The sequence below is a fragment of the Mustela nivalis genome (genome assembly GCF_964662115.1).
Source record: "Mustela nivalis genome assembly, chromosome: 2".
Classification (NCBI taxonomy): Eukaryota; Metazoa; Chordata; class Mammalia; order Carnivora; family Mustelidae; genus Mustela; species Mustela nivalis.
Genome location: NC_139021.1, coordinates 159,684,595 through 159,697,496, shown reverse-complemented (window position 1 = coordinate 159,697,496; position 12,902 = coordinate 159,684,595). Strand labels below are relative to the sequence as shown.

General features: G+C 59.0%; 1 protein-coding gene across 10 annotated transcripts in view; it reads right to left on the bottom strand.

Moving 5' to 3' along the window:
* The window catches only part of PAX2 (paired box 2), an 89,185-nt gene extending 76,342 nt beyond the window's left edge, over positions 1–12,843 (bottom strand). Inside the window, exons 1-2 of one of the 10 annotated variants that reach the window (XM_082722420.1) lie at positions 12,559–12,843; positions 1,825–1,935 (exon numbers count right to left, since the gene is read on the bottom strand). In XM_082722420.1, the coding sequence (XP_082578546.1) occupies positions 1,825–1,935; positions 12,559–12,583 (136 nt within the window). In that variant the 5' untranslated portion in view covers positions 12,584–12,843. Of the gene's footprint in view, positions 1–1,824; positions 1,936–2,988; positions 3,650–12,558 lie in introns of those variants that run through there. The other 9 variants (XM_082722426.1, XM_082722419.1, XM_082722421.1 and 6 more) reach the window with 9 other exon arrangements.
* Between the last annotated feature and the right edge of the window lie 59 nt (positions 12,844–12,902).

Below are 12,902 nucleotides of genomic sequence, written 5' to 3'. Positions count from 1 at the left end.
CCGGCCCGCCCGCCCGCCCGCGCCGCGCCGCGCCGCGCTCTCTCCCTTCCTCCGACCACCCTCAGCACGCCTTGCCCCCTTTTGGGTTTCAAAGTGACACCCAGTGGGCGGCTGGGACTCGGCAAATCCCCCGCGGAATTGGCCAAAGAGCGAGAGCGAGAGCAGAGGCGACCGGGCAGGGAGGCCGGCGGGCTGGGCGAAAAAGGCGAGAGGACCCGGTTCCACTCGCTTGGAAAAGGAGACAGGATTTCTGGCTCAGCTGGTGGAGACCAGCGGCGGCCCGAGGCTCCTGACTCGGATTACCTGTACTTGGAAATTATTTTAAAAAATATATTTTACCCCAGGAGTATTTTTTTTTTTTTTTAAAGCTCACCCCTGTAATGCTAATTATAAGCTTAAAGAAAAACAGAGGTCTTCCTCCTTGGCTCTCCTTTCTGGAGCACCGATCCAAGCCAGGGCTAAAAAAGTTTCCCCTTGAAAAGTTACAAATCATCCTCAATTATTAATCTACAGAGGAGGAGAAGTTTTCTATTTAGAATCTATTTATCTTAAAAAAAAAAAAAAGACTGCCAAAAAAAAAAAAAAAATCTCTGAATTGTTCTCCAAGCTAAAGACACAGGAAATGAATTAGATAAATTCAAATTTCATTAAAATAATTTCCTCTTTTCCTCTTTTTTCATTTTTTCTCCCATCCTCTTTCCTGGATAACATCCTTTCTGTTTTCTTTCTTTTATTTTCTTCCACCTTTTCAAAATTTCTCATTCCTTTCTCCCCAGCTTGGGCGTTTGCCTTCCTTTTGTTCTTTCCCCCTCACTTTCCCCCTCTTGGAGTACCCACTGGCCAGGTCACTGGCTGGACCATCTTTGCCATGAAGTGGGAGGCCAGCAAAGAGCTTCCAGAACTGCAAGCAGAGCTTGGCTCTGCCCAGGGGCCGCCTGGCAGGCTCCTCTACTCCATCTCTTCCTGACTTCGATTTCTCCTTGGAACCCCTCTTTGTTTTTAGAGCATCTCTCAGGGAGAAGTGGAGAAAGATGACCACCGTGTCCCGCCAGTCTCAGCCTCCCAACTCAAGGAGAAGAGAAGGGGAAGGAGAAGGAGAAGGGAAGAAGGGAGGAAAGAAAAGAAGAGGAACTATTTCAAGCCAGCTCACAAGAAACCCTGGCTAGGCTGCCAGGGCCTGGAGATGCTGGGAGCTGAGGGTCAATTGGGGGCACCCCACCCCCACACTCTTCTGCCTGATTGCCCTGACACTGAAGCTGCGGGTGCTAGGAGTCTCCTCCTGGACAAGTACACTCAAGTTTGAGAAAGGTAGCAATGAATGAAGGGTGGGGGAGGATGGGAGAGTGAGAGAGAGAGAGAGAGAGAGAGAGAGAGAGAGAGAGGTGAGAGGGGGAGAGGGAGAGAACAGAGAAAACAACACAACACAAACCCCTCTAAAACTGCCTGCCAGTTAGTCTCCCAGCCCAGGGCAAGAGGGTGACCAGGGAGTGGAATGGCTAGAGCCAGGGCCGGGGGGGCTGTGAATTGATGACCTCAGAAGGAGCAGGTGGAAGAAAGGAAGGCAGGTGATGGGCACCGGGGAAAGTAAGAAGGCAGGTAGAGGGAGAAGTATTGGTGACATAAGGCAGAAGAGGGAAAGTGGAGGCTTTAGAAACGCTGGAAAATGAGGGGAAGAGGAAGAACGAAAGGAGGGGCCTGGAGAAGCCGGCGCAGTCTCCAAGATGGGACCTGAGTGCAGGGGGCCAGGGCCGCGCCGGGACAGGACGGGAGAGGGTTAGGACGGGGAGCCCCGAGCTGGGACAGGAGCCGGGCGCCGGTACTCACGGTGCATCGCGGAGAAGGGGTCTGCTTTGCAGTGCATATCCATGGGGAGGCAGAGGAGCGGGAGCAGCGCGGCCGCCGCCGCCGTGTCGCCTCTCAAACTCAACTTCAGGACTTGAGGAGAAAAGGGAGGGACGTTTGGGAGGGGGGCGAGGTGAACGGGCGCCCAGCTGCGGCGGGGCGGGCGGGGGACGCCGCGGTGAGCTCCCCGCGGGGACGCTTCCTGGGCGGATCGGAGCTTGCTACCGCAGCGACCGCAACTTCCCACCGTCGGGGCGCGGGGCTGGGCGGTCAGCAGAGCGGACCCGGGGCGGCGAGCCGGGCCGGGGGGATCTGGGGGCGCATGGCGCGCGCGGCAGCTGAGGCCACGGCTGAGGCTGGGCGGGGGGAGGTGGCTCGCTCACTCCCCAGGAACCCGGTCATCCGAGAGGCGGCGTTCGGAGAGGGCGAGGAGCTGGGGCGGCCCGAGGGCGCCGGGCGGGGAGCCGGGCCGCTCCAAGTGCCGGTGAGTTGGCGAAGTTGGCAGAGAAGTAGCAATCCTCGGGATGTCCGAACGGGCGACTCCGGGAGGGGAGAGCGCGAGCCGGGCCCCCGCCCCCGGAAAAGGCAGGCGCACGCCGCGGCGGCCGAAGGGCCGGGAGGGAGGGAGGGAGCCGAGCAGCGCCGGCAGCACCGGGCTGGCCCCAGGTGGGTTGCGGCTGCGAGAAGACTCGGCCGGAGACTGGAGCCTCCGCTCCCGGTGTGTGTCTCTCTAAAAGCTGCAAAGCCCCCTCCAGACCCCCTCCCCCTCCCCGCGCTGGGAGATGGATGACTTGTCAGACAAAGGCAATAGATTCCACCACTCTGTGATTCGCCAGCGCCGGAGCCCCGAGCTTCGGCGAGGAGGGCCCCGCGCCTGTCACTCCGGTGCCGGCGAGGGGAGGGTAGGGGAGGGGGAAACGGGAGGGAGGGAGGAAGCAGCGGGCGAAGGAAGAGGGAGGGAGGGGAGCGGGCCAGGGGGAGGGGAAAGGGGAGCCCGGGATTAAAACTACACTGAGAAACGAAACTCGCCGATAAGATAAACGTTAGATAAGGATAAAGAGCGGCCAGTCTAATGAATATTCAGGCAACGACCGAGAGCCGCGGAGCGCGCCGCTCTCGGAAGCCAGGCTCACAGTCCCAACTCACCCAGCCCTGCCGTCCACCGGCCAGTGCCCGCGTGGGCCACGCGGCCCAGAGCCCAGTCCGCATCCCTAGTCTTAACCCCCCTCCTCTCAGCTCTGAGTTCCCTTCCGTTCCTTCCTGAGTCTTCCTTCCTCTCTCTGGTCCTTCCCTTTCGCCTTTCCCTCCTGAGGTGCCTCCCCACCCACGCACCCCCAATTCTCATTCCGGGGCAAAGTGCTCGGCAGTTTGTCCTCTCATTCCACGCGCAGCTGCGCGGAGGACTTCCCTCGTCCCCTTGGCCATCAGAGTCTGGGTAGCCCAGAACGCTCGGTTTAGGATGGAGCTGGAGACCTCCAGCGAGGACCCACCTGCCTCAGTGGGACCCAGCGGACAGTGGGAGAGCCAGGGACTTGGCTTCTGGACCCTCGGGTGGCCTGGGAGAAGGGCTTGGGGAGGGAGACAGTGCAAAGCGACTGGTCGCTGGCGGCAGAGGACGCGGGAACCGAGGGTTGCTCTCCCCGGCTGGAGAGAAGAGGCTGCGAACGAGGCTGAGCGCCGCCCGCTGCCAGCTTGACGGATCCCGAGCTAGCGCAGGAGGCGCAGCGCGCTTGGCCCGGCCCCGCTCCTGCCGGAGCCGCTGGCCCAGCCTCCGCAGCCCTCGTCCGCGCTCGCTCGGGTCCCCTCGTACGCACCAGGCAGGAGAAGCCCTTTGTCTCCTAACTGGTTAAGTACAGAATATCCGGGAGATCTTTATGAAATATTTTCCCTCGTCTCATAAATCATCTTGGCACTTCAGCTGATGTTTTAACTCTCTCTCCCTCCTTCCCTCCCCCCGCTTCCCTGGGTCTGCGAAAGGGCGGCTCAGGGAAGCCCGCGCTCCGCTCTTGCTGCTTGGTCTCCGGGCGCTTCTGGACCCTGACTGCAGACCCTGGCGCCTGCGAAAGAGCCGCAGCCTCACAACGCTGTCCCGCTGGCCAGTGCCCAGGCAGCAGCTAGGCTGGGGGACACACCGCTCCACTCAGCCAGGAGACTTCTACTGGGCCTCTTGCACCCAGGGGGTGGGGGGTGGGGGTGGTGTTCAGAATGCCCTTAATCCTCGGAGGGGGATCCAGCCAGGCTCAGTCCTATAGGATTCTGAACCACCCATTCCTTAGGGGGCTGACTCAGCTGGACATTCCCTCTTCCTGGATCCTCCTGAGCCTAATCTGCTTAATCCACCTGCAGCGTAACTTTTGGGAGGGTAAAACAAAAAACAAAAAAACACAAACTTCTCTCCAGCCCCCTCCTTCCCAACCCTCACTCCCTCTTCCCGTGGGCGGCCAGGCTGGTTCCCTTGGGCTAGAGGGTGAAGGCGCAGGGTCTAGCCCCGAAGGTCAGTCTCTTCCTCTAGAGACCTGCAGATGGCGCTCCCGGGTTTGCTTTGGCCTCCCAACCCCGTGTACGCGCACTAACTTTGTGTGGGGAGCGGAAAAAAAAGGAAAACACAGTTCGGGCAGCCTAAGGGAAAGGCTCCCAGGCTTGGGAGAAAGGAGCTTTCAGGTGGTATTACCTGGTACAGCCTCGGGCTTCCTTCAGGAAGGTAATTAACCAAGATTGGGTGGAGGGAAAGGCACAGGGGAAGGACCCTTATTGAAAGGAGCTCAGAACTCAAGGAGCCCTTTGCCCCCAGGTTTCCCTACATTGGTCCAGAAAGTTAAGTCTTGGGGAGTCTGAACTACGTGAGGAATAAGACTGTAGACAGTCCCCCCCCCCACACACACACATAGACTAATTGATTTTTCCAGACCCAGCTAGACATATCTCTATGTTACACATACTATGAAGAAGTGTGGATGCAGACAACAGGCATTTCCATGTATTGGGCAAGAGGGATATCACATTTTGTGAAAGGAGAACTTAATGCACAAGTGTGCTACAAGTTATACTCGCACACCTATCATTCCCATGTACCCCCCAAGGAGTGAAGACCCTTCTGTGACAGTTCATTTCCCAGGTGGCCTCTGATGTCCCAGAATCACTCCCACCCTGGTCATCCCCACTTCCTGGGACCCCTTCTCCAGCACTGCACTAGTTGGACACTCATCCTCCCTCCAATCCAGCCCCTGGCAGCTTCCTCCTCAGCTCCAGCCCATTCCTGGGTCTAGAAAGTTAAAGAGCAATGATCCCTGATGATTAGAAATGCTTTTAGCCAAGGCTCTTCCTTCTCCTGTGGCTCCGGAGCTGGCCTATAGATTTCTCTCCAGGCACTGGCCTCTCCCTCTGATGCTCCCTTTCCTGTTCTTCCCATTCTTCTTCTACAGAGTCTAGTAGAGGAGAAAAAAAAAAATAGCAAGAAAGGGGAAAAGGGAAGAAGAAAGCAGAGGAAAGAGGAAAAGAAAGAGAAATAAAGAAAACAACCCAACCCCAAACACAACCCGGGCTCCGACCTGTCAGGGTTGGTTGCTTTTCCCGTCTGCCTCTAAATGAACCTTTTCTCTCTGGTGTTTTCAAAGCGGCCCTTCCACCCCCCAACCTAGGGGCATTTACACTTCAAACAAGGCGCCCGCCTCCCTGCGGAAATTTAAAGGCAAATAAACTTTTGGGGAGTTGCTCTGATACCCATCTCGGGATTTGCTTCATTAGCCGCCTCTGTGCATCTGATCTGCCCAATAAATCTTCCTTGTGGATCTCCGTTCCTTCGCCTTCTCCGCTCCCTTCCCTGCCAGGCTCTCCCACTGCCCCAGCTCTTGCCTCCTTTCTGGCAGCTGAGTTGCAGCTGGCCTGACTCTCGCTGTCCAGGGCCTGCTCCCCCGGGGTGTAGGTGTGGGAGAAGCAGGACCCCTTTCCTTGACTTCCTCCCCCACACCCCAAGTGGACAAATGCACAGGCATCCCAAGCCGAGCATCATTAGTGCTCCGAGCTACCAGATGCGTTTCCGGACAGATTGTGCATGAAGTGAAGTGCTCGTGTAGACCCTGTACGCTTCCCCCACTTACACCAGCTCTCTTCTCCACCCTTCTGCTCCTTTCCTGGTTTCCCGTTCCCTGGCCCAGCGCTTCCTGTCGGGGTGAGGAAAGGCAGAGGGGTAGCTACCTCTTGGCTGTAGGCTGAGCCCTGACCCAGAGCCCAGACTTACCCCCCACTGCCCCTCCACCCCCACCTGGAGCAGTTCGGGCAGGCAGCTGGGCCCTAGGGGGGTAGGGGCCGCCAGGGAGCTTCCCAGCGGGCTCCTCCCCCTTGGCCTGGGCTTGTCCTCCTCCTTCCACTCCTTCCACCTCCTGGGGAGCGGCGAAGGGAGCCAGGGCCAGGCCTCTGAGGGAGGGGATTAGAAATTCCGAAATTAAATGTATCTCCCTAGGAAATGCTCCCCACTGCGCGGACCAAATTAAACGCATTAAAGTTCAGGGGGGGAAAAAAGCTGTTTAGAACCAAGGGGGGAGAAAACTAGTCCGAAGGGAAGAGAAGCAGAAACGGAGGAGGGAAGAGAGGAAGGTAGAGCAGAGTAGCAGCTTCGCCGCCGAGCTCCTTTTCTGAATTAGTCCCGGCTTTGGAAGTCGCCGCCACTGGCACCAGAAAGAAAGAAAAAAGCAAAGAGAAAAAAAGTTCGCTGACAATCCAAGTGTGGGACGGCCGCGGCCCACTCGCCCTCTGGGTCCTGGCGCAGCCCGGGGCGCCACTCTCCGCGACCAGATACCAGGCCTCCCGGGCGGGCACCCGGCCCCCTCTCCAGCTAGGCCTGACCCGCTCCCGCCCGGCCCTCTCCCCTCCCCCTCCCCATTCTCTCCCCGCCCCTCCCCCTTCCTAGCCCTCTGGTCACGTTGGAGGATGGCTTTTTTTTTTTTTTTTGGAAGAGCTTCTGGTACAATATGGAGCACCATGGGCTGCAATTTCACACTCCACGGCACATTCCCCCTAAAGCTACTTTCTTTTTTTTTTTTTCATCTAAGACCCCCTAATTTCTGCTTCCTCGCTCCCTCCCTGGCTCCCTCCCTCCCTCTGCTCTCACTCTTCTTTTCCCGCTTTTGTTCCCAATATTTGGGCTCCCTGCGTGAAGCCCGGGTTGAGGGGGGGCGCCTCCCGGCTGGCCCCGCCCGCTCGGTCTGTTGGTCCTGTGGAGGCCCGGCGCACGTGCTGCGCCTTTATCCTCGCCGGCCCCTCCCCCTTGAACCCGGCTGCTCCTCGCCAGAGGTCCCAGCGACCTGCCCGGCCCTTCGCAGCCCCTTTGAGGGAAAACGACAATGCAAGCCACTTGGCCACCAAAGCGGCCTCTTAGCGGCACGGGCCTGCCAGGTGGCGGCCGCCGGTGGGCCACCCGACTGGGGAGCTGAAAAAATTGTCAAGCCAGGAGAAACTGGGCCAGTTGGTCTACAGGGTAAGAGTGGAGGGCCCTGTGTTACCGAAAACAAGCGGAGGCTGAGAGCCAAGAGGCCCACAGAGCCCGTGAGGGTCCCAGCTCAGACCTGCATACAGCCTGTCCCACACATCCCCACCCAGACACTCATGGACTTGCACAGCTAAAGGGGCCACTCACCCCACAACCCAGAAGAAGCAGCAGCCACCACATTCACAGTCCCTTTCCCTCTTTGGGCCTCAGTTTTCTCACCTGTAAAATAGGGATGATTACCTGTCTTGCCTACTCCATGGACCAAAGCACTTTGAAAACAAAACATTTCTGTGGTAGGTTAAGGAGTAAGTGCTCAGCTTTCCGCAAAGGGAAGGAGGGATCTGAACTGGTTAGGCAAGCCAAGGAGTGGTGCTTTACATCCAACTTCTATTCTATAAAGGAAACAAGAGGATTCCTTGCTGCCTCCCTTCGTGATTTTTCAGGATTTTTCCTCCTTCCATTGACTATACCACACCCTGTCCATGTTTACCACTCTGCTCTGTCTTTCCTGACACTCCATTCTCACTTCTTCCTGCACCCTCACCCCTCTGCCTCAGCGCAGATGCTAGAGGACCCGTTAAAGTCCTACCGCCCCCCCAACAGCCAGGTTAATTGCAGCCTCAGGCGCGGTCCCCCTTGGGCCAGTCTGCCAAAACCGTTGGGAGGTGGCTGGACGATTCACCGAGACGTGGGAAAGGAAATCCCGTCCAGTCTGGTTCCAAACAAAGAAAGTTGGTCCTCCCAGGACCTTCAGTCAACCTGCCAAAGCCTGAGCGGAGCTGAGACCGTGGGGAGAGGCCTGCTGAAGGGGAATCGTGGAAGGCGGGGAGAGAGGAGGGGAAGAAAAGGGACATGAAAAGGGTGCTGAGGGAACGGAGAAGACACCTGTCTCTGGAAGGCCCGAAGAGGCTGGTTTGGACGAAGCCGGGGTCCCCAGCCGGCCAACACCTCTTCCCTTCCTCCCCAAGCCCGGGTGAGAGAGCGCGAGTGAGGCTGTGCGGGCGGGGGGGGGGGAGCAAGTAATGATTAACACCCGCTCTCAGCCGGGCCTGGAACCCGCAGCCGGACCTGGCTGGGGTGGAGGGAGAGACCGTACGGACGGGCCCCAGACCGACCCGGCGCTCCCCGCTACCGCCACCGATACGTAGGGGGCTGCAGAGGAAGGGGGCGGGCGGGAGCTAGCTGGGGGGCAGCCGAAAGGGAGCGGAGTGCAGGGCAGCGGGGAGAGCGCGACTGCAGATGCTGGGCAGGCCAGCGGGGAGCGAAGGAGCCACAGCCGACGAGCAAGGAAAGGAAGGGGCCAAACGCGGGCGCGCGGCTCTGCAGCGCAGAGGAATAGTTAGAGAGGGGCGGGAGCACCCCGGCGGGCTGAGTTTTGCCGGAGTTGCGAGCAAGCACCAAATCTACTCTGTCGGATCCATCCGCGGCGCGCCCGCCCTCCCTTCCTCCTCTCCCAGCAGCCGTGTGGATGCGAGGAGCAGGCGGAGAACGCGCCAGAGCCGGGAGCGGGTAAGGCAGGGGGAGTCCCGCCAACCGAACACAGGGAAGCGCAGGGCAGGGCCGCCAAGGCGGGGGACAAGCTGCTGGGCGCCGCGAAGTGGCTGGAGACAAAGGACCTGAGCGGATGGGAGAAGGGAAAAGAGTGGGGCTGATAGAAACGGGGAGAGAACCAAAGCACAGGGGGCTCTCTAGGGACCGGCTCTCCTGCCACCTCCGCCCACTCCAGACCAGAGCCGGGACGTCTGGGGGGCTCGCTCCTGTTCCGGTGCCTGGCCCGTGGGCCTGTGGCCTGGGATCGGGGCAAGGGGTGTTGCTGTGGCTGTGGGGGCCCTGTGAGAGAGAGAGAGAGAGTGTGTGTGTGTGTGTGTGTGTGTGTGTCTACGCGCGCGTGCGCGCGTGTATCTGTGCGCGCGCGCGAAGGTTTAAGCAGACGGGAGGGGGGGCGGAGTGGGGGGAGGAGGGAGGGTCTCCGCTCTAGGGTTAGACCCCAGCCCCAGGCTGCTGCAAGCCCCCGCCCTGCACCCTTGGCGGTACAGAGCCGCCCTGAACTTGAAACAAAAGGGCTGCACCGAATTCCCCCAGGAGCCAGGACAAGGGCTCTTCCTGGAAAAAGTGCTTTGGTTTGAGACTCTAAAGGTCACTGCATCCAGGATTATTTCTTAACTTTCTGTAACTGCTCCTGGGGGGGTGGGGGAGACGCAAAGTAAATCTTGGACAGAAAAAAGCCGGGTCCCAGTAGTTTTCTCCGTCGTGTCTGGACCGGCGGTGAGGTCTAGACCCGCGGCGAACGAACAGATTGAAGAAACTGACTAATGGAGGGAGGAAGCCTCTTTCCATTTCTAAATCAATTAAGGAGAATTTCTGATGGGTCTCCTTGGGGCTGAACATCTCTTGGTGAGGAGATCGCCTGAGAATGTTGTAAGGGTGCGTGGAAGGTGTGTGTGGTGGGGAGGGGGAGTGGATGGAGAAGGGTGTCTGGGCAAACAGCTGTGTCCCAGGCTGGGCTGAGATAGGAGCTCAAGACCCATCTCCAGCCAACACCTCCCCCTCCTCCCTCTGCCCTCTGCCGAGGCTGCTCCGAGGCCAAGGCCTTCTCAGCCTCTTCCTGCGGGGCCGCCAATCAATCCTGCAGGTCAACACAGCAATTAATAACGGGGTGAGGAGGCCTGGCAAAAGAGGGAGGGGAGGCGTTGAGCTGTGTCTCCCCCAGGCTCTGAGGGTCCGGCGCAGGACCAGGGAGTGGGAAGGGTCTCTGAGGGCAGAAAGAAACCTGGGAACTCAGTGTGGGCCAGGGAGTGGGTGCAGAGCCCCAGGAGGGAGAGGTAGGGGACCAGGGACAGGGAGCCAGAGAACCAGCTAGGACAAGCCGGCAGACATCAAACAAACGTCTTATTTTTGTGATTCTGGGGGTATCTGCAACGAAGGCCAAAGACCACAATTGACCTAGTTGCAGATTCTCTCTCCTTCCTCCATGCTTCGCCTTTTCCTGGTGGTTTTCGCTCCTCCAGATCTGGCTCAGCGACACTACATAAAACCCGCATCCTTCGCAAACCCGGCTGCAGCGGTTGTGCCAGGGCGTCAGCCAGGCACGCTCGCTCTCGCGCGCGTGTCATTGTCATTTTGAACTAGGCGGATGAGGCCAAAGGGGCATGGGGGCCGTCTGGGGGACGCAGAGCCCCCGGGGAGCTGTGTCCCGGCCAGACGTGCCTAAAGTAGAAATTAGGGCCGGGGAGGGGGGCATGAAAATAAAGAAAGCGGCTCCGAGGGCGGAAGACTCCGGGGCTCCGTGGGGCCGCCTCGAAGGGAACGGTGGCTTCCTCCTTTCAAACACAGCCCTGCCTCCTGCCCAGCTCCGCTCCTCCCCACTCTTCCCCCAGGCCGCCGCTGGCTGGACTGCGATCCCCGCACCGGCCAAAGCGGGAACAGGAGGGAAGGGAAAGGGAGTGCGGTGCACAGCTGGTCCGCCGGTTCTCTTTACCACCCGCGCCAGGAGTGCGGCTACCAGGCCTGGTGCAGGTAGGCGCAGGCGACGCTGGGGAAGCGCCCTGGTTCTTTCTGGAGTATCCCGCACGCTCAGAAACGGGGTGAGGGCTCTAACAGAGCTCAGGGATGCCCCCCCCCAAACCCGCTCTTCTTTCTCCTTCCCGAGGCTTTGGGGAGGAAGCCTGGCTGCATCTGCTGGGAGACTTGCCGGGACTGGGAACCCCTCTGCGCACCTCAGGCCTGCAAGGCAGAAAGAGCCGCCTTTGGGAGTGTCCAGAGCCTGAGCAGAGGGACAGGGAAACAAGGAAGGGTGGGGGCAGGAGGTGGTAAGAAGCAAAGTAGATGCAGTGAGTGAGAGAGAAGCCCTGGACAGGGGAGGAAGAAAGGGGGAGAGAGGTTTCCAGGAAGGCCCAGCCATTAGGTCTGTCCTTGGGCTGCATATTTATACGGTCGAGGGGGTGCACAGATGGGCTCTCAATTGAATTCCATCTTCAACACCATCAGAGATTGATTTTGTACTCGCTTTTAATTTTGCCATAATTAATTAGATCATTACAACTGTTTGCTATTGATCTCCCTACTTAAACCTCTGGTGCAGAGGGGTGGCCCAGAGCCCTAAAAGCCCAGGGGACCACAGTTGACACTCCTGGGGGCCCCGGTTTCCTAGTGGGTACAGGCACCCAAGGGGGAATGGAGGCAGCCCAGAGACTGGGCCAAGAAGCTTAGAGGAAGACCAATCCTGAGAGTGGAACTGGATTATCAGCTGAAAGACAGAACCTGAGCTGTTGGGGTCTGGTGAAAGGGGTGAGGGAGACAGGGGAAAGGTGAGGAATGAAGCAAAAAAGGGCCTGGAGTAGGTCCTTGACCTCTGTGGAATTATTTGGAAAACTCTTGGAAACTGATCCAACCCTGTCCCTCCCCACCAATCCAAAACGAAACTTGGCTACCTGGCTTCACACCCCCATGCTACTCTAGGGCACGTAGTGGGCAGACAGAGTTGAATTTGCAGGCCTGGAGGAGAGAAGGAGGGAGAAAAAAAAAAAAAAAAAAGGAGCAGCCCTCCACTCCCTTAGCCCTGTGGGTCAATGGGTTCAGATTCTGCTCTCCATCTGGGTCCCCTGGGGCCTTCCATCCCTCCCCTTGCCTCAGGCCTCCCTTAAGTTTATTTTGGTGGCAGAGCCTTTTCTCTAAACATCAGACACATCTACATCAGTGCTTACATTTAAGTTCAAACTCAAAGACACAAGACCCTCATACACGTGCACACAGACATGTGCACACAGCGTGTCCCCATCCGCTAACACATATGCACACACACCCACACTCCATTCCCACTAGAAACTAAGGCCTTCCTTCTGCACCCAAGTTGGAGGAAGTTGTGCAAAACATTTATACACTGCAAAGCGGAAAGATAAAGTCCTAAAGGCACAACAGAATGGAAAAGCCCGGTTCTGTAAAGAGACCAAGAGAAGTTGTAAAACTCACGTTTTCTGGGTGGAAAGTTTTTAGCAGATTTAGAGGACACCGGGAGGGAGAGCACAGGAAGTCCCACCGGTGGGGAGAGGCCGCAGAGTCCCAGTCCCCAGCAATTACATTGGCCCCCGCCACAGGGCAAACACAGAAGGAAGAAGGAGTGGGGTCTGCCCTTCTTTCCTGGTTGCCCCATCTTTCCCACATGCCGCCCCCCACCACCCCACCACCTCACTACCCGCTGCCTGGGGCGCTGACCAGTCGCTCCTCGCTCTTACCTGCCCGGCCCGTGCGCTGTTCCATGCTCTGCGCCCCGCCGCTGCCGTCCGGGCCTGGGTCTCGCTTCTCGGCTCCGCCGCGGCCCGACAGCGTGTCTCGCCTGTGCCGCCGCCGCCCCCAGATCTGAGCGCAGCCACCCAAGACCGAGCGGCTCAGATAACCCCGGCTGCCCGCCGCCTGGGCTGTGCGTCCGCTCGCGCCCGCGCTCGCACAGCCTGCGGCTCCGAGGCACAGCCACGCGCGGAGGAGCCCCCGGCTCTCCGCCCCGCGCACACGCGCGCACACGCACCCAGGCCCCGAGCCAGCCGCCGGCACGCCGGCGCCCGCGCTGCCGGAGGCACCC